Raw genomic sequence first — 21,345 nt, 5'->3', positions numbered from 1 at the left:
AGGGTTTATTTTTGAGTCGCGGGTGATGTTTTATGCAGTGAGGTGAGCTGCGTTTCTTACACTTTGTTGCAGAGGAGCATTCCCAGCAGATCCAGCACCGGCTCCCCCTGCTGGTGGGCTCAGTGATGGGAGGAGCCGCCTTCCTGCTCGTGATCATCGCCATCATTGTGGTGCTGGTGTTTCGCAGGTGCGTCAAAAACAGTGTTTGTGGGGCTAGTCCTGCTTTAGACTTGGTTTTGCCCATATTTTAGTCCTAGTTGAGAATTGATGTAAAAAGTTCCATAATGCACTTTTTAAATCTTTTTTTAGTTCTTACTTTTCCATTCCCCCATTCAGCAAAAAGTCATCTAAAAACATTTTCTTCTCTTCATTCTCTGACATAAGTTAATTTGTCCTTGATTTGAGTAACTGCCTTCAAAATGTGTGCTTTTATACTGAAATTAGAACACTTTTTTACCTGAAACAAGATAGTTTTTTCTGAATTTTATCTCTTAACCCCCACTTGAACCGAGCACATTTTATCCAGTTTGGCTTTACCCAACTCAAAAATATTCTTTAAAAAAATTGTCAAAATAGTGACGAAAACAAGGATGAAAACTCAAACTAAAAAGTGACTAAAAAGTGATGAAAAAGCGACAATAAGTGCAACAAAGAAGAAACAACAGAGCAACAAAAACGTGCCTGAAAAGCGTCAGAACAGTGAAAATAACACAACAAAAAAACTATGAACTCACAACAAAAACGCTTAAAAAATGTGACAACAAAGGGGCAACAACACGACAAAAAAGTTACGATCACCTTTGTAGGCCTTAACTTTCAAATGAGGCGTCATCACTGCATTGACCAACCCTGGACTAAGCTCAGTCTGATGCTCCTCTAGTAGTAGATAGTAGCAGTAAATTAGAATAACTGCCTTGTATAAAATTGCTCTCTCAAAAAGGCTGTAGTGAATGTCTTGAAATAGGCCTCTGTTTCTTTAAGAACCTCTGACCCTTTCCGACACGCCCCCTCCACACGCTGTCTGTGGCATCAGTGGGGAGGGGGTCCTGCTGAGGAGCAGTGGTTGGTTACTTGGCTGGTGACGAAAGCTCGGAGGCGTCTCCAGGAGGTGGGGGCGTTCCTAGGAGGACTCAGGCAAACCTATCCCTAAGATGGCTGCCATCAGAGTTTTTACAGATTACTCAAAAATACGTGAATGTGCCAAGGCAACACTTCAGGCATGTTTTTAATTAGGGAATGACATAATAACATGATGTAAAGCTTGAAAAAGTCAATTTTGCATAATACCCCCCCCTTTAAGATTCAGATAAAGCCGAACTGGAGAAAATGTGCTCGGTTAAGGCTTAAGGGGGTAAGAGGTTAAGTATATAAAACATTCCCCATGGACAGATTTCTTGAAATGAGTCATTCAAATTAAGGACAAATGTAGTTATTTCAAGCAAAAGTGTGAAATCAGAAGAAGCAGATAGCCCTAGTCGCTTATGAAAGTCACATAGTTGCACATGAGTTGTATCATAAGAGCTCATACAACTGAGATTTCCCATTACCATGTTATCCAATAAAAATAATGTATTTTTATTTTATACAAATCTGCAGAAAGAGAAGAGAAAGTCCCTACAGCGACAGACTGCAGAGATACATGGGCAACAAAGGTCGGTGATGAACCTGAATCTGCTCAATGTTTCAAAGTAGGAAACGCCAACTTCTGTGTGAAAATATCTTTTGTTTTAGGTGGAGTCAAATATTACGTGGATCCTTCAACATATGAGGACCCGAGTGAGGCTGTCAAAGAATTCGCCCGAGAGATCGACCCAACTCACCTGAAAATCGAGGAGGTCATTGGTGCAGGTAAGTGTTTCAATTCTTTTGTGTTATTGCTCTGTGATAATTAGGAAAAACTGCTTTCAAGAAGGTCAACGCGATGTCTATGTTTCTCTTCTCAGCTCAGTTCGGGGAGGTGTCCCGGGGCCGATACCGTCCCATGGGCCGCAGGGAGGTGCTGGTGGCCGTGAAGACACTGCGTTGGGGGGCGTCTGACCGGGAGCGGGGCATGTTCCTCAGTGAAGCAGGCGTCATGGGACAGTTCGACCACCCGAACGTGCTGAAGCTGGAGGGGGTGGTCACTCGCACCACTCCAGAGAGGATCGTCACAGAGTTCATGGAGAACGGACCGCTAGACGCCTTCCTCAGGGTCAGGAGAACTTTTGGGATTGTGTTTTCATAGCCACAGTTATTAGATTTTACCCAAGAATTCCCTTGTTCTCCATCTTTAGATTGTTATCCCATGAATACAACACACAGACACTGTCCATCGACTTATAATGATCACACACTGTTGTTTTCCGCACAGGAGAACGAGGGGCAGTTCAGCGTCCTGCAGCTGGTTGGGATGCTCCGAGGCGTCGGGGCAGGGATGCGTTACCTGGCCGAAAGAAACTTCGTCCATCGTGACTTGGCCGCTCGAAACGTCCTGGTGAACTCCAACTTGGTCTGTAAAGTGTCCGACTTCGGCCTGTCGCGGCTCATGAGGGGCCTGGACCACAATATTCCGACATACACAGCCTCACTGGTTAGCCTCCATTCATATTTTAAGGCGAGACACGAAAGGTGGAAGCATCGATTTTGTCAATGTTGAGATTTTAAGCTATAGTTTTCTCCCCTAACATCTAGATATCCAAAATTATTATATTCATTATGCATAAAATGGCTTGTTTTTATATGAAAACATAGCAAATGTTTCAAATTGATATCTGTCAGTATACTTTTTTCCCCTATTCACCTGCACTGTCTCGCCTTAAACTCTTAATATACATTTGTTTAAGTCTATGGGAAAAATGAATGGGATTTTGAGTGGGTTTTAGGTGTTAATCGCTTCACTCATGGGCATCACCTGGTTGTTGAACAGGGAAGTAAGATCCCCGTGAGGTGGACTGCGCCCGAGGCCTTTCAGCACCGGAAGTTCAGCTCGGCCAGTGACGTCTGGAGCTTCGGCGTTTTGATGTGGGAGGTGATGTCTTACGGGGAGCGTCCGTACTGGGACATGAGCAACCAGGAGGTCAGTGGAGTCCGTCGTTTCGCCGCCGTGTTTAATATAAGTAATCATTTAGCAGGAATTTGCATAATGCGGTTTCTCACACACTCTCACGGCTGAAGTGTAGGTGACCTTTACGCGCTGTGCTGTGAGACATGCTCTTCACACCTTGTGCTTTATTAACGTCTAATTCTAAAATATTAACGACAAGCATGCAAGTGAAAATTAGGCTGGTGGTTCTTGTAAGTGGAGATATAATACATCTGATTCACAGTCATAAATGCAGTTAATATGGGACTAAATGTATAATACAACGGTTTCAATTTGTTTATTTGTATCTAACGGCCTTATACAAAACAATGCACTGATTGCTCTTCTCTCCCTACTCCTTTTCATACATTTGTCACTTTATGAATTTTTTTAACATTGTAAACTTTATGACAGTTTTTGTTTCATGTGGATTAACCCAGCAATGACAGAGATATTAATCATGAACCGAGTATCTTTTAAACTATGGTCTCGTTGTGGTCTCTCATGTAAACCTGTGTGTTCAGGTGATGAAGGCGGTGGCTGACCAGTTCCGCCTTCCCGCGCCGCACTCCTGCCCCGCGGCGCTGCACTCTCTGATGCTGCAGTGCTGGCAGTCTGACCGTGGTGACCGGCCTGGGTTCGACGTGCTGCTCTCCTCCTTGGACCGTCTCATCAGGCACCCGGCCTCCCTCAAAGCAGAGCCAACGAGGTCCGTTCATGCTCCTGCCTTGGACTGAGGACACTGTGTTGTATTTATGTTGGGTGTTCATACATTAATTTGCTGTTACAGAAGCTGTTCGCAGCCGCTGCTCAGCCCCACCCCCACAGACTTGTCGTCCGTGGCAACAGTCAGTGACTGGTTAAAGGCGCTGAGGCTGGAGAGGTACCAGGACGCTTTTGACCGCGCACACATGGACTCATTAGATCGAGTCAGCCGCATCACCATGGAGTAAGTGCCCACTTCTTTAATTTGGCTACAGCGAGAAATGAGATCATAATGTTTCTCTAGAGCCCTGTTTATGACCTGACCTGAATTAAACCCAGCCTCTGTGTTGATGTGTCCTCAGTGAAGTGCAGGGCCTCGGCGTGAACCTGATCGGACACCAGAGGAAGATCGTGAGCGCAGCGCAGCAGCTCAGGACCTACTTGGCTCAGGGACAAGTGGAGGTGTGAGGACGCCTTCTACATGTTTTATAGGTTTATAAACATCACATGGAGCATGTTCATGCCACTGGACAGTGCTGTCTCTGATAAACTGGGCACTTTAACAGAAGAGGTGAAAATGGACTGGTCCCGTCTGTTTTTCTGTGAAGGAGATGCTCTGTGGAGCAGAGGACCAGAGCTTTTTAAAGATGAGAGAGGACTGCAGTTCTTCCATGTTTGTCACTAAACTTCACTTTGTTTGCCTTGGTCCATCCTCACTCTTCTGCAGTCCTACTCCTCATTCACGTCTCACTGCTGCAGCTGTGCCACCCGCGCCCACATGTTTGTGTACTAAATGTAATGGAGATGTGTCCACACTGAGAACTGCGTACAGACAATCAATGCCGATATATTTCTAAAGACTTTTTTTTTTTTTACCTAAAAAATGCCAAATTCCTGACGTACTACTTACTGCCACACTGTATTGGAAGGTGCAGAACAAAAGTATTTGTTTTCTTTGTTAATTCTGGCACAGAGAGCAGCTGTGTCAGGACTGAGCACCAGCAGGACTTCAGCTGCAGTGTCCCTGAAGACTGCAGCACCGCTGTACATTTCACATGATGTTCTGTCTGAAGTTAAGTCACTGTCATTGAAGCATTGTGAATGTGTGTTTGGAGGGTGACAAAAAATAGATCTATTACACTTAAAGGAAAAGGCTAAATACTTTGTATGTTTGAGTGTCTGATGTTCAGATGTAATGATGCTGTGATGACTGAAGTGTGTCGGGCTACACACAATGTTAGATGTGTTTACATGTTCACCAGTGTTCCATAACTGTGCAAATTTGTAAAATAAATAAGAATTTATTTAAGAAATGTTTTGTTTGATTTTATTTTTGCAACTTTCTTCTAACCGTCTAATTTTAGAACATTTATGTACTGTTGCATTTCAGTGACAAAAAAACTTTTCCCAATTGGAATAGATCCAAGACTACAGATACTCCCTCTGATAACTGAAATAAATCCTGTCCAGAGAGTGTGTGGCTGATGACCTAGTGCAGGGTTAGGCAAGTTTTGTTGGCGGAGGGACGATTTTCTTTATTGTAAATAGACCGATGGCCGAAGCCAATGATTGTTAGCCCAAAGTAAAACACAACACTGGGAAAATGACCATCTTAAATGAGATAAATGACTTAAAATTGCTTGAATTAAAGTTCTTCTAAGTTGAATTTGAGTTGGTTTGAACTAATCCAAGATACAAATGCTAGCGCCGATGGAACAAGAATAAAACCCACTTGAAATCAGACAAATAATTGTTTTTCACTTGAAATGACACAAAATTATCTGAATTAAGAGAAAAACTATTACTAAAGGTTTTATCTCATCTAAGACCAGACCAAATCTACTCAAACCTTTGATTTAATCTGTTAATTCAAGTAGATTTATGTCATATCTTCCTTAAAACGATTATTCTTTTTCCAGTGCACTTCTTTCAGATGCCAGTGTTGTACGCAATATATGACCCAATTGGGTGTATTGACAGTATGTCTACCTTTTTTTTCTCCTATTTAGCTCTAATAATGTTAAAAGTACTCTTTGATGTGTCTAATAATGTTTCTCAAAATCATCTCCAGGGCCAGAGGTGCTGTGCTGGAGGGCCGGATTTGGCCCCCGGGCCTGATGTTACCTACCCCTGGCCTAGTGGCTGCAGATAAAATGGCAGAAACTGTTCTGTCCATATGGGTCCCCGATAATTTGCTGAATGTCTCTCCCTGCTCCAGAGGAGTAATACTGAGAGGCACAGGTGAAGGTGAAGTTTTTTGTTTTTTACTAGGAGGCAAGTCAGATAAGAGAGTCAGAGACGTTTGTTGTATCAAAACTATTGTTGCTCACCGTCTAATTCATTGTAAAAAATGATCACGTTGTACTTGTGTCACCTTGTTAAAAAAGTCAACGTTAAGGTCATGATTTTATCTGGTCAGCACTTTAGGGAGAAATCACAGCGTGACATCTGCTGTGATCAGCAAAAGACTGTTTCCCACAAGTCATTGCTGCAGATATCTGTCAGATCTGTCCCGATAACGCGAGTGCTTACACGTCCTAAAGAGAGACATTCAGACATAGGGGCCTTAATTGAAAAAAAGTTTTTTCAAGTACATCCAAGCAGAATTTGTAATACAGTTAATAAGTTAGAATATGAAGTATGTAAGGAATTTAGAAATCAACCAAAAAGTTACGTTAAAAGTTGTTAAGAAGTGCAGATGGTAACACAGATTGGTGGAGAACATCTTCATGAACTTAAAGTCAATATCTAATATCGATCTCTAAACGTTTGATATGCTTTTTGGCTAGCAGCACTTCCATAAGTTTCAAACATTTACACGGCATCTTTCAGAAGCCAGAAGACTTTTTGTATTGTTAGACCTATAAGCTAATCACAGATGCTAATCATTAGCATTTTAGGCTAAGTACTTGGTAATATACTGTTGCTATTTTTTTACGTTTTCAGATGACACTAGAGTTTGTGCTGTACCATAGTGATCATTCCTTTTGGTAGCTCTCTGTGGCAGTAAAACAGTGAGAAAAACAGCACACACGAGAAGCTTTGTAACTTCAGGTTTAGTTTAACATTATTTGCATCAAAATAATCCAATATGGCGCAGGGTGGCGTTGTCACGTGATCCACAGAAAAAACGATTCCACATGGTATGAAATAATCATGCAGTGCTTTTGTTTTGCAGCCTGTCTTTGAGATACAAAGAAACCCAGACTGGTCCCATGATGGTCATCTTATAACCAGACGTCAGGCAGTTCAAATCCTGTTCTAACCTGTGAATAACATCATTGACCTCGGCCAAGACACTTTACTCAACTTGCCTGTGAAAATGTGATTAGTGAGTAGTGTTTGGCAAGTTACTTTAAAATTGTAATATATTCTATATTAGTTACAGCTTTAAAAATGTAAAATGTTTGTATTACATATTAGTGTTTCAAAAATGTAACTGAGCTACACTACTTTTGAGTTACTTTTGAAAACAGTAACAATACCACCAAGCAAAAGTGCACTAAAATGTTCTTCTCTATCCCCATTTCGTGGTTTGTTCTGGCGTTAGCTACTGTACATGCACCTTGATTTGGTATGTTGCATTTTATTTGGGGCGAGTTTGGCATTTTTTCATTTGTACATCAACACAAACCATTTAAATGCACTTAAATTGCAATGACTAATATATTACTGTATTTTATATTCCGCAGCCACTGAAAACGTTGTATATATTGTTACCCTCCACACTGTTTGTTAGTGAGGTCATTCACATTTGACCCATACCTAAAAGCCACTGGGTTAACCTGTCAGGACCTCAGTATTTGATTATCACTAGTATCAGGATAATAAATACATTTCAAGATACTAATGTCTATCGATCTCTCCCACACTTCTGACCACAGCGGTAAATGTAAAGTCACTGAATAAGAATAGCTGTCCACTTTCCTGGCTAGACCGCAGGTGTGTGTTAATGCTTGTTTTCAGTTGTCCCGCCAACGAACAGTGACACAATGTTGTGAAAGACACGGCGGACACCTGTCTAAAACAGTGGGGCGCGCTGACCACAAAATCATGTTTTTGTGCTGTTATTGTTTCCTCATAAAGACACGGACAGATAAAAAGCCACTGGGCTTTATGACGCCGCTTAAAGGCGGGACTGGTTAACCGGTAAACAGCTATTATCTCCGCTGTGCCGAATGAGCAGGGCCTCTGATAGTGACTGGTCAAATCCTGTTTATCCTGTGGTCATTGGCCTGTAGTCATGATCTATAATTGGCACAGACAAATACTAAATATGCGCTTTACCAGCAAAGATGGATGAGCTAGCTCCATAGAACAAATCACTTGAATTATTCTCTTTTTCTAATCTCAATAACAAGTTTAATAAGGTCAATACGTTTTTGCTAATTCAATGTTTCTATAAATGCTTTTCTTTGTCCAATCATCTTCTGTAAAAACATTTTAACCCATGATGTGTTTGTTTGACCTTTGTGTAACAGTATAGCCCGACTGAGGGGAGTCTTAGCCAGGGGAACCCTATTGTATATGTTTTTGGTGGTAGGGGAAGCAGCACCCAGATGAAACCTACATAGACACTTCACAAAGAAATAAATCCCTGTGGCACTAGTGTAACTATGTTGATGATAATTGTGCTTGAATTAAGTTAAACTAAAAAATCGATGCATTTATTACCAAATACTGTATCTAACTAATCAAATCTACTCAAATCTTCAGCTAAATTTGAATTCAAGTTAACATATATTCCTGTTTTACATTATTGGCTTGACTGAATAATGATTTTGAGAATATTTTTGTCTCAAATGCAAATGACAGACTATTCAAATGTAAATTGTATGCACCTGTCTCGATTGATAATTATATTTTGGACTTTTGTTTTTAGGTGCCGAGGGAAAGTGACACAGGCTCATCGGACGTGACGCTGCAGTCTCTAAATGACGGTCTTTGTAATGCGGTGATTACAGTGATCCTGCTGACACACGGCCGAAAGCTCAACAGAGTGAAAACACTGTGAATGACTTTAGCACAAGCCGAAACATATCCAAAATCGAACACTCATTTTTACACTCAAGCGTTTACATCACACGGAGCGTTGTTTTGGCAGGTGCCTATTAAAAGAACAAAACATAAGCCAAGTTTCATAGAGTTCAAGCATGTTTTTCCAGTAAGATGCGCTTTGTGTAATAATAACAGGGTCCCTCACAATTCCATATGTTTCACAAGGCTCACAGTACGGATGACATGGCAGTATTGCTCCCATAGAAAATCTAACTTAAATCATGTCGGCCTACTGTAAACCTTCAAACACTTTGCTTTTACAGAGCAGGTGCTCGGATGGAGACGCTTGACATTTCTAAGCTGGTTTCTTCAGGCTTTTTACACAGAAACAATGTCATGATGCAGCTGAATCTGGATAGTGGCCATGCAGGTTTGAGGAATGCAGACGGGGCTAGTGATCTGTGCACAGATAGACACGAGGTGACGATGTGCAGTGCATTATTTGAGATGAGCGCGATAAGGCAGTTTCTTGTTCGAATCATATGTTGTTTCTAAAGTAGATTCTATTATTCAGAATTTCCAAAAATGAAATAAAATGCTTTTAAGTGAATATGGCTGCATAAAGGGACATGTATGGGTGGAATCAACTACCAAAATATACTGGCAAACCAAAAAAGCACTCTAATATTTCATTGGACCGCCTTTAGCTTTGATTACAGCACACATACATTCAGTGAGCTTCTGCCATGTCAAAAGATCAGGTGTTTAAAGTTTTCAGTGCATTAATTTTTCACCAAGATCTTGTGTAGATGATGGGAGAGTGTGACCACTGCTGAAAGCCTTCTCCAGCACATTCCAAAGATTCTCAATGATCTGGACTCTGTGGCGGCCAATCCATGTGTGACAATGATGTCTCATGCTCCATGAGCCATTCTTTCACAATGTGAGCCCAATGAATCCTGGCATTGTTATCTTGGAATATGCCCGTGCCATCAGGGAAGAAGAAATCCATTGATGGAATAACCTGGTCATTCAGGATGTTCAGGTAGTGTTGCTGAACCCAAACTGGACCAACTGCAGCGACCCCAGATCAGAACAGTTTGTTAAATTGAGGTGGCAAAAACATCTACTCGCGAAAAACAGTTATTTATGTATTTATTGTCAGGCAGTGTGATCTAGTGCAAATGGTGGGAGTGCAATCATTTTATTTATGTCTTATTTCTGACAGTGATGAGTCATATTATACTAACATGGTACTTTTATATGAAACGATACAAATGCATCACCAGAAAAAATAAGGGAAATTACTTTAACCTGAGACACATCTTCTTTTGCTGACTTAGTGGTGAAAGTGTGACCCGGCCACTTTCTCTGTCTTACCTGTCCACTCCGTGCACTCTCCGCCTCCACAGGTCTCCTCCCTCCAGGCTCCTCCATATAAAATCCTCGAGAATGACAGACTCTACTTCTCCTCAAGGACATCCCTGTTTAAATGCTGTTTTAGACTCTACCAAGCTGTAAAGGAGCCAAAATGAGCAGAGGTTGAGAATTGCCATTTCTTGATCAAACGGTAAGTTTTTGATAGACAAGCAGCAACACTCAAAAAAAGGTAATGCCAACTTATTGCACTTAATTGTTTTATGTCACTTCAAAGCTTTTATAGAATCTACTTGATCTTTTTATCATTTACAACTCACATAAAAAACGTCGGGTGGAGTTATTTTTGGAGTGTATGGCCGGCGACACTAGATTACATGAAAGAATACACAGTTTCTTTTTGGTCTGTTCATCATTCTCACACGTATGCTCCCTTCCCAGTCGTGTACAAAGTGTCCATGTCTCCGTCCTTGGCCCGATCGGCTCCGAGCGAGCTGAACCACTGGTGGAGTCAGCTCCGGTTTCGCCTTCAAAACAAAAAAGGATGGAATGAGATGTTGGATGAGACTTTCCTCTTTCACACCAAAAAGTATGTTTATTTTTTAAATCTATAAAAGTGTGTTTGTAGTAGTAGAAGTAGTAGTGGTGGTACAGTAACAGGCCTATAGTAGTGAATGAATAGTATTTTTATCACTTCTGTGGTCATGACACTAGTGCAGTCTCATCTCTGGTTGACAGGTTTTGGAAAGCTTCTTGTGGTTGATGTATTTCTGTCACAGTCCACCTCCATTTTTGTTTGAGGCGACATACAATAGACAAAGAAAGGGCCATTACATAAGATATAGCTACTATATATAAGTGGGGATGTTCACCTAAATTATAGTCCCAGTTTAAACATTACGAAAAGAGCATTGTGGTTGTAGGTACCGACGGGCTATTAATAACGAGCACTGGTGTCAGATCTGGCCTCTTCCAAAACGCCACCACAACGTAAAGCCCTGTGAGGAGACTATAGTTGTAAAAATAGTATATAAATAGATATCTATGCAAGGCAAAGAACACACTTCGTAGACAAAAGTAATTCAGAGTCCTTTACAGAGTAAGAAGTATGTTTTAGAAAGTATTTAAAATTAAAGTTAAGAGACCAAAGCCTTATTAGTCAATGTGTCTTTAATAGAAAACTGTAGGCCATAATGTAGCCTAAATGTCTAATTAAATTACCGATTGTATGTGGTGGTTGTCATGTAAAAAGCTCGAGGGAAAGATGTTGTAAAATGCTAAGATACATTTTTGTATTTACTTATTTAAGTTTTTTGTAGAAAAAAAAACAGGTGTTGGAGCAAAGCCAAAATAAACTAAAATTCAATTGTAAATAAAATTAGTTTGCATGTACACAATGAATAAATAAATGGTTTGTATGTGAAAAGTGAAAACTAAATTACTTTCATTGTTCTAAATTTCTCGCTCTGTCTTTCAGCATAAACGATATCCCTCTTTTCTATGCGGCAAAGACCAACAGTGTGGGCTGCATTAAGAAGCTGCTGAGCTCCTCCTCGACCAACATCTTTGAGAGAGGTGAGTTTGTTTATGTTGCCTCTCAGTCCATCAATCTGAAGGTTGGAAGATCAATCCAAGCTCCAACTATTGCTTATGCATTATCACAGATGATAGACATAAACATACTGTAGACAGCGGTAGTTAGCTACATATGTAGCACTAGTTGTCCTTGTGATGGACAGGCAGACGTGCAGCTGCACACATCTGCACCAGCAGACAGTACATACACCTCTACTGAATAAAACAGAGTAAATATTGTGTTATTCTCAGGGGCGTTGGGAGAGACAGCTCTTCATGTGGCTGTGATGAACGATAATCTGGACTCTGCTGTGGCTCTGATGGACGGAGCTCCTGAGCTCATCAACGAACCCATGACCTCTGAACTCTTCCAAGGTTCAAACACACACGCACCCAGCACTCAGTGGGATTACAAAAAAAAATCTATATTAAGGTACTAACTTGGTCAAGAGCCACTAACCTGTAGCTCAAAGGCTGGGCTACCAGGTGGTCTCCTGCCCTTTCTAAGCCTTGATTAATTCTACTTCAAGGCAAGGCAAGGCAACTTTATTTATACCGCGCATTTCGTACACAAGGCAACTCAACGCGCCTTCAGCTGTTTTGTATTTGTATCCAGACAAATTCATAGGCACTCTCTGCACCAGCTATTTCCTCTATGATTATTCCACAATCAAAACATTTTTTTTTTACTATTTTTGTTTCTTAGGGAAAAGGGTTGGAGATTATCAATTGATGATATTTTCCACCTACCTTCGAAATCAACCTACTTTACATAACCTTCATTTTCCATAGTCCACACAGATACAGATGAAGCAAAAGTCCCACACAAGATTAAGATGGGATTTGCTCAGGGGATGACAATCAAAAGCTGATCAAATTATGCTTCTGTCATGGCACAATAAGACAGCATGCAAGAGCGGATTATGGAGGGGAAAATGAGGACGTGCAAAATGATCTGATTGTGTTGTTGCTTTGACTCAGGGGTGACTCCGCTGCACATCGCTGTCGTAAACCAGAACATAAACCTCGTGCATCATCTGATCAGCCGAGGAGGAGACGTGGCCACGCCCAAGGTCACCGGCCTCTACTTCAGAAAACGGATCGGAGGACTTATTTACTATGGTGAGATAAGCTGCAACGAGGCTTGCAATATAAAATGTATGAGTGGAAGGGGAGCTTGTCTCATGTAATGTAAGATACAATATGTAAATGCAGTTACTGCAGGGCTGCTCAAACTTTTTGTCTCCGAGGGCCAAAATGAAAAAGTGCCTGTGAGTCGCGGGACAAACACGGCGATGTCAAGCACGAAAAACACATATAACTGCAAATTATAAAGTTACTTTATTTTACTTAAATTTTATGTTTTCGATAGCCTAAATTTGCATTTGTTTCTATATACAAATAACATGCTATATCAAAACGAATGGTAACTATGGCAAAAGCCTAATTTTAGTAGAATAAAATCAACAATTGTAGCAATTTAGTGCAAAAAAAACAACACCTGTATCTACAGCACCTACAGTAACTTTACCTCATTCGTTCACTCAAAGAAAATGCGACATTAGATTATTTTGATATGTCAGTTCAGCATCAATTCTTTTATAAGCCAATTTTTAACATATACTGATGTTGATGTCAACAACCTTTGCAATAAAAGTTGGAAAACTGTGAAAGTTGATACTACAACGCTCTGTAGTTGATAAATACCAAGACACCACAACAGTAATTCCTTAACTTTGCGAAAGAAGTGAAATAGTGCCCCCAATTTGACTCACATGGTCAAAAAGTGTACTGCATCCATATTTACCATTGAGAATGAATGGAAGAGAGTTAGTATTAACCACACGCAGTAGGTCACTCTCTGGCGGGCCAACAGAATTGTGTCGGCGGGCCAAATTTGGCCGGCGGGCCCCACTTTGGACACCCCTGAGTTACTGTCATAAGTTATATAGTGGAGCACTCACTGATACCACCTAATTCCTACTTAATGATAAATAAGTTTTGTTTTGTTCAGGTGAGCACATCCTGTCATTCGCTGCCTGCGCGGGGAACGAGGACATCATCTCCATGGTGATAGATGCCGGGGCCAGCACCCGGGTCCAGGATTATCGAGGTACAAGAAAGTCCAACACGTGTGACTAAAACAGCCCTCAGCAAAGCTCTAAGACGAGTTAGAAAGCGAAAATATGAATCATGCATTTTTCTACATTACCATAATTATGTTCAAGGAGTCGAACTGTTGTTGTTTGTGTTTTTTTTGGTAAAGTGGTTGTGTGAATTTTCGTGCCATATCGAAATTTGTGATGCATCTGTCAACATTTGTTCCCCCCATTTGTTTCCTTCAGGCAACACTGTGCTTCATATACTGGTCCTGCAGCCGGGTAAGACGATCGCGTGCCAGGCCATTGACCTGATTCTGGCACGCGACGCTGAGCTGGACCAGCCTGTGCCCCTTGACATGGTGCCCAACTACCGCGGACTCACGCCCTTCAAGCTGGCAGCTAAAGAAGGCAACTTAGTGGTGAGCGTACGATAATCTTACATTTTAGGGTTAGTGTTAGGGTTAGAGTTGTTTTCTCCAGTTATGCATATCCAAATCTCAAAGTGTATTGACAGGAGAGCTTACAGTCTATATGCCAGTGTGATACCTCATTTGAAAGCCAAGCATTTCTAGTTTCTAGAAATAATACATGTTGTGTATCTGTGATCTGTGTAGGGTTGGGCAAACACATTTTGGGGGAATTGGGGAAAACATTTGGAAAAACTATGGACAATCTGGGGAAAGAACTTGAATAATTGGTTACAAATAGTTCATTTTGTATTACATTAAAATCTTAGTTGTTTCACCTCAAACAAATGATACAAATGCAAGAAATTAAATGGAAGGAAAAGGAATAAATTAATATGATTAATTACTGTTTTGTTGTTCTATATGACAAAAAATGTAGTATAGGTATCGAAAAATGCATCGTTCAGGTATCTGTATCGAAAACCAAGTTTCGTTAAAGTACCGGTATCAAAAACAAATTAACGGTCCTAGATCTGTGTGAGTGAAACACAACTTGCATGACATTTACCGTTCCTAGTCATAACCGTAATCCTGACCAGGAGGGTGGGCAAGTAACAGGTTAACAGCAAGTTCCACATACATTTCAACCAGTTACCTGCCATCCACCACCTGTAAGTTGTGTATTACTCACACAAATCTTACACATATTTTCAGAAACTACATGGTCTTAGCTTTCAAATTAGCCTACAGGCTGTAAACAAAAATGTAAAAAAAAAAAAAATCTACAAAAAAGTGACTACAAGTAACTAAAAGCAATATAAAAGCAAAAAAAACAACAAAAACGTGACATAAACACGGCAAGAAAAACGTTTAGATCAGTTTTGAAGGTCTTAGCTTTCAAATGAGGCGTTACACTGGCCTGTAGGCTGTAAGCTCTCCAGTTCAGAATCTTTTAGATTTGGGTAATGCCAAACTGGAGAAAATATACTCAGTTAAGGTGAGGGTTAATATGTTAAGAAATGGTTTCTTTATGATGGCACAATATGAGGTGATTGTAACCTATATGAGAAATCCCAATAATCTAATCTATCTAACCACCGCTTGCTTCAGGCCTTTCAGCACCTGGTGAACAAAAGGAGGATCGTCCAGTGGAGCCTGGGCCCTCTGACGTCTAACCTGTATGACCTGACTGAGATCGACTCCTGGGCAGACGACATGTCCGTGATGGAGCTCATTGTCGGAAGCCACCAGAGAGAAGTACAGTAACACAATTATGATATATATTTTTTTTTAAGTATCCTCATAGAAAATACAAAGTAAAACATGGCTGTACGCAGGTTTGCACAAGTATTTTTTACATAATGTGAGGATTAAACCAAAGAAATAACATATGTTGTCAGGCCAGAAGGATCCTGGAGGTGACCCCTGTCAGGCAGCTGGTCAGTCTCAAGTGGAACCTTTATGGAAAACATTACTTCAGGTAGATTTGAACACATTTCTGAGTAAAGCACGTGCACTTATTTCCTGATCATGAACTCACCACGCGCTCTCTGCTGCTTTATTTCCAGACTGCTACTGCTGCTGTACTTGCTTTACATTGGCACCTTCACATTGTGTTGCTCATATCGCCCCCTGAAGGACGCTCCGGAGAACTACAGCCAGTCAGACATGGACAAAACCATACGTGTACAAAAGACATTAAAAGTATGACTCCTTAAAGATCTAAGACTACTTTAAGCTACTTTATATAAGGATTCGGTTGATCAGTCTCTGAAAACAAATCCTTCTTAAGTCGGCCTTGTTTATTTGATTGGTTCTTTGACAATGTAAAATCATGAATCTGTGGATTTTGTGCCATAGGAGAGCTACGTGACATACAAAGACAATCTGCGTCTGGTGGGGGAGGTCTTCAGTGTGCTAGGTGCTTTGGTCATTCTGTTATTAGAGGTACAGTAATTGATGTTGTGACGTGTGTTGGATCAGGGCCTTATCTGGCTACCCTGTCAACGGCCCTGGAGGAGGAATCTATGTACCATTAAGCTTCTGTGTTGTTTCACAGATTCCGGACATCATAAGGGTCGGTGCGAAGCGTTACTTTGGTCAGACCGCACTCGGAGGGCCTTTCCATGTTATCCTGTATGTACCACTTCCCTCTTTACCAAACATTTTTTCAATACTAAATATGTGATATAGAACAAACTGAGGGTGTATGAGAGTTAAAGGTAAAGATGAGATGCTCACTTTCATTCAATGTGCTTTAAAGTGATAGTCTGGAAGTATAAATGATTTACACATTTTATAAAGTGTGCAAAATCAACCACCAGGTATTGCATTATGATGTAAAGTAATTAATAACATATAGGCCTACAGTATATCTATATATTTTTTTTTGTAAAGTCCTTCCTTCCCGGATCTCAGCAACTAATCAGAGTCTAGTATCCTCCCGCGTCGACCAATGAGACAAGCTTTTCCTGTCAGGTCCAATCAGGAGGGGAAGGGGAGGGAGCTTGACTGTTTACTTTAGAAAAAAAACTAACCAAAAATGACTTTCTGGTTAAAGAGGGAAGGAGTTTGATTATTTACTTTCAAATTTCACTCTCTTTCTGTCTTCACTTTGCAAACTTACAGACTATCACTTTAAATGTGGCGTCAAATATTGCACCCCAATAGATCCATCATTTTCTTACGTTGTTCCTCTCGTCCTTGTGTGTAGGATCAGCTACGCCTGCCTCGTGGTGCTGCTGTGCGTGTTTCGGGTTTGCCAGCTGAACGGCGAGGCAGAGCTGATGGCCGTGTGCTTGGTTCTGGGATGGTGCAATGTCATGTTTTTCGCCAGAGGATTCGAAATGCTCGGCCCTTATGTCATCATGATCCAAAAAGTAGGACTCATCGCCGTCTCCTGCACTTTCACTACTATTCGTTGATTGGAGGTTGATTATTTTGTCTTTTCCTGTAGATTATATTCGGAGACCTGACCAAGTTCATGTGGCTGAGCCTCATCGTGCTCCTTGGATTCTCCACTTGTGAGTAGCAGTCAGCCCCAGGGCAGCTGTGGCTTTACCTGACCACCGGGCGTGAAAGCGAATAATGTAATGGAAGGCCACTTTGAGAAATGAGAAACAGTGACGTGTCTGAGGGTGGCAAGGGCGATCACGAGCCACTCCTGGAATCCCCACTCACAGGGGGATTTCCCGTGACGGAGAGTGACGAAAATAAAATAAGAATAAGCAGAAAACCAAATGTATGTTGCAAATGTTACTTCAGAAACAAATCAAAGCCAGTGCCAGCTCAAGACGGACCTGCAGATTGGCCATGAACAGTGAAGAGTGAACACAAGATGGCAGCGCCGACCTATAGTGACTTCCTGAATAAGTTGAATAGAGTTCTTGAAAATGCTGCAAAATGCTTTTATTAACTTTGGACAAATATTCAATTCAAATGCCCATGAGTTACCACTTACCTGTTATTCTATTAAACCCTTGATATCAGTTGATATTTTTCAAGAAGTCTATTTTGAGTAGGATTTTCTACATCCGGCACCAGGACTGAGCCTCAACTGTTAGTGTTACTGTTGCACTTATTATTATTATTTAATATCTAGCAATCTGCTCATTCAATTTATTTTCCTTAGTCTTGCATGTGACATAATATCATGACATTTTTGTGTAAACGTTTCACCGCACAGAAAGTACAAGGTAGACAAAATATAGTTAAGTTATTTGTGCAAAAAAGGAATATACAGTATGTAAACATGACGATCTATTTCTACCTGAAAGGGAGCTGGAAGAAGATAACTCTTAAATCTGGGGTGCTTGACGTTTTGTTGTTGTGTAAATTTAAAACTGAAACGTGCATAAAATGAATATGCGTAAACACTTCGGACATGCTTTAGGGATTGTGAGAGTAAGAAACAAGCCAGGGTTTGAATAGGAAAAATCAGGTACCCCAGCTTTAATAATGCCTTCTTAAAGACATGGGCGGTTCCTAGTGCCACCCCAGAATAATCAAGTAAAAGCGTGAAACACAACAGCAGATAAATATATATAACTTTTCTTTCACCCTGTGCCTAACTCTGGCTCTCTCCTCCAGCTCTGTGGGTGGTGTACATGACGCAGGAGCCGGATGCCATCCCTGCCTACCGCTCGTTCCCCATCACTCTGTTCTCTCAGTTTGAGCTCAGCGTGGGGCTCATCGATTTACCTGTGGACCACACCTTCTTCACTCCCCCCATTGTCCACGTTCTTCACTGCACCTTCTCCGTGGTCTCCTACATCCTGCTGCTGAACCTGCTGATCGCCATGATGAGCGACACACACTGGAGGGTGGCCCAGGAGAGGGACGAGCTGTGGAGAACTCAGGTACAGCATAGACTCGAAGGTCTGCGCAGGATTTTGGTATTTGTTTTGGAGATTATACGTCATTAGGCTTGAAGAGTGAATGGGGGTTGATGTTTTGTGTTCTTGCACAGGTGGTGGCTACGACTCTGATGTTGGAGAGGAGGCTGCCGCGCTGCCTCTGGCCTCGGCTCGGAGTGTGCGGGCAGAGCTTCGGGCTGATGGAGCGCTGGTATCTACGGTGAGATAATACTCTGTGTGAAAACCTGTGATATATTTGTGACAGTGACATCAGTGAAATCCTTTGTTACTGTTTTTAAAATTCCACTTGTTGCTCAGAGTCAGTGACCTCACTCTGATTTAAGTGTCTATGGGCGGCGGCCACGAGCATTACTCTCTCTGTTTGTTATTAGTGCACTTTCTTTGACATTTTTTTCTGTATTTTATTATTAGACCTTTTCTAAAAAAAAAAGGTATGAATTAAAGGAGCTATACCTTGGAAAGAAACAGGGTCACTCAAATTTCAAGTTGCTATTTTCTGGTCCAAACTCATCTCAAACTTTCCTAATGCATTTACAACATCAACATTTGTCACAGAGACTGAGTTTAAACGAGGTTTCACAACTTTCAGGGAGGAAAACTGTCACGTCACTGTAAAATATGCCTACTAGCCTGACATTTTATGACTGGTTAAAAGGCTTTAAAACCAGTGTTTTTTGGATAAATGTCTGCTTTTACCATATACTAAAGGACAAAACACATTTTATTCCATACAGAAAATAAAAAAAATCAGGTATAGCTCCTTTAAAGGGGCTGGATGCAAGTTTGCCATTTTATACTCACTACTGCCACCTCAAGCCATACGTGTAACTGCACCTTCTATAATTAGCTCGTGCATGACAGCAATTTGGACCCGAATTGACACCTTTTTGAGTGACAGTGCAGGATTTTAGAGGCAGTTGTGGTGAACAGGTCTGGGCACATTCTACACATTAGGACATGGGTGGAACATGTAGGTGGAGGAAAATACATCATTTTAACATTTTTAAACTCCGTATAGTCCCTTTAAATCTAAAATTTTCTCCAAATTACTTTGAAAATGTAAAAATATCGATGTCTAATTTCTCTGTCTCTTTTGCTAATGAGGCAAATCAAATCAAAATATGATGCTGCTAATTGTATGATTGATAATGTAAGTACAATAGGATAAGGTTAATTCATAAACATGCATGTTGTGTGTATGTGTGCATGCTGCAGGGGTCGTGCGTGTAACTGATGCGGTTTCATATGTAGCATTATTGTTTCGTTATCAGTGTTACTCAGCAGTATACATTCTCATGTAATGACTTATGTAAAGGCCAAAAGTTTGGACACACTTTTTATGTCTTGGCTTTTCTTATTTTCAACATTATTAACACACTACGATTCTCATTGAGGGCGTTAAACTATGAATGAACACATGAGATTATGAAGGAAATAATAAAATTTCCGCCCTTAATTCTTGGCATTTTCTCCATGAGCTTCATAAGGTCGTCTTCGGAGATAGTTTTAAACATGTTTGAGTCCAAACCATTTCTGTGCCGACATCGTGAAGCTCACTGAGCAAATGTTAAAAGTGTAAAGCATTTTTTTGTTTAAAACACAATTCCAGATGTGTTCACTCATCAGTTTTGAAATTAAAGGAAAAATGAATACATAAAAAAAAGCTTTTTGGCCTGTACTGTATGTATAATCCTTTTTTTTTTTTTTTTTGCAGTTGTTTTTTCCATTTGGCACTCTGTCCCTTTTGTACTATGTTCCTTTGTATTATTTTATTGTATGGATTTTGGGGGTGGGTGCTTATAAACTCTTGCTTCGGCCCACTCCTTTTGAGCAGAGTGTTAAGTCTAGATCTCAACCCCAGCGATGATCTTTGGGATGTGCTGGAGAAGGCTTTACGCTGTGATCTCACTCTCCCATCATCAATACAAGATGGTGGTGAACAATGTATGGAACCCTGAGCTAAAATAAAGCATATTAAACCCTCATTCTGCACAGGGTTGAAGACCGAAACGACCCCATGCTGCAGAAGATGCGTCGCTACATCAAGGCTTTCCAGGAGGAGAAGGAGGGACAGGAGAAGAGCGACCCGACGAAGGATGACACTCCCCGACTCCGGCCCAAACACAGAGAGGGCAGACGGGGGCGGCCGGTGTCGGGGTGGCAGATCATCCGGAACAGTGCCTTAGGGCTGGACATGGACCAGTACGAGCTGGAAGACGAGGACATTAAGTTTGTCTAAAGAATTGAGATATTTAAAGGTTCTCCCCTTTCTGGCTCCTTCAAGGGTGCCATTACTACAGCAGTATTATGTTATAGAGAAGAATGTGCTATTTTTGTAGAAACATATGTAGCTATATTATATATGCTTTAAAGGACATAATATATGTACAGAAACAGAACATGCGGGTTGGTGTCATGGACATTTTTATTTAAGAATAAAAGAATGATATAAATGTGTTGATCATTTCAGCTGCAAGCTAGCATGGTTATATGTTTAAATGAACTATGATGCGTAATTATGAGTTTAAATCTCATCCATTGCGATCCCAAGCAAACTACTACTTCAAACTACATAAATGTTCAGGAAATGTTTTATGAGTACACAAAGTAAAAAGATCCACAAGTACCACAATAAATGAGATGAATTGTCAAATTGTAATTTCTAAGCAGGAAGAAAACCAGGATTTTGCGAGGACTAAACCTGGACTAAGCACTCGACCTAGTTCTGTAGTTCTAGTTTAGAC

The 21,345-nt window shown here is 40.9% G+C and overlaps 2 protein-coding genes across 2 annotated transcripts in view; both read left to right on the top strand.

Moving 5' to 3' along the window:
• The window catches only part of ephb6 (eph receptor B6), a 61,340-nt gene extending 56,302 nt beyond the window's left edge, over nucleotides 1-5,038 (top strand). The window contains exons 11-19 of the mRNA XM_079562106.1: nucleotides 73-187; nucleotides 1,597-1,652; nucleotides 1,732-1,848; nucleotides 1,944-2,191; nucleotides 2,351-2,569; nucleotides 2,906-3,055; nucleotides 3,586-3,770; nucleotides 3,852-4,010; nucleotides 4,129-5,038. Coding sequence (XP_079418232.1) covers nucleotides 73-187; nucleotides 1,597-1,652; nucleotides 1,732-1,848; nucleotides 1,944-2,191; nucleotides 2,351-2,569; nucleotides 2,906-3,055; nucleotides 3,586-3,770; nucleotides 3,852-4,010; nucleotides 4,129-4,234 — 1,355 coding nt within the window. The 3' untranslated portion in view covers nucleotides 4,235-5,038. The remainder of the gene's footprint in view (nucleotides 1-72; nucleotides 188-1,596; nucleotides 1,653-1,731; nucleotides 1,849-1,943; nucleotides 2,192-2,350; nucleotides 2,570-2,905; nucleotides 3,056-3,585; nucleotides 3,771-3,851; nucleotides 4,011-4,128) is intronic.
• A 5,561-nt stretch (nucleotides 5,039-10,599) lies between these two features.
• Nucleotides 10,600-20,988, top strand: trpv6 (transient receptor potential cation channel, subfamily V, member 6; the record flags this gene model as incomplete). The annotated part of the gene is made up of 16 exons (XM_079562112.1): nucleotides 10,600-10,730; nucleotides 11,619-11,716; nucleotides 11,969-12,091; nucleotides 12,698-12,838; nucleotides 13,731-13,829; nucleotides 14,062-14,237; nucleotides 15,336-15,482; nucleotides 15,626-15,705; nucleotides 15,794-15,929; nucleotides 16,086-16,172; nucleotides 16,285-16,361; nucleotides 16,939-17,104; nucleotides 17,182-17,248; nucleotides 18,315-18,583; nucleotides 18,694-18,800; nucleotides 20,597-20,988. The coding sequence occupies 16 exons, from the start codon at nucleotides 10,600-10,602 to the stop codon at nucleotides 20,838-20,840; spliced, it is 2,148 nt and encodes a 715-aa protein (XP_079418238.1). The 3' UTR covers nucleotides 20,841-20,988.
• Between the last annotated feature and the right edge of the window lie 357 nt (nucleotides 20,989-21,345).

Source organism: Gobius niger (assembly GCF_951799975.1).
Source record: "Gobius niger genome assembly, chromosome: 8".
Classification (NCBI taxonomy): domain Eukaryota; kingdom Metazoa; phylum Chordata; class Actinopteri; order Gobiiformes; family Gobiidae; genus Gobius; species Gobius niger.
Note: the sequence above shows the minus strand (reverse complement) of the source record. Positions and strands in the feature narration are given on the sequence as shown.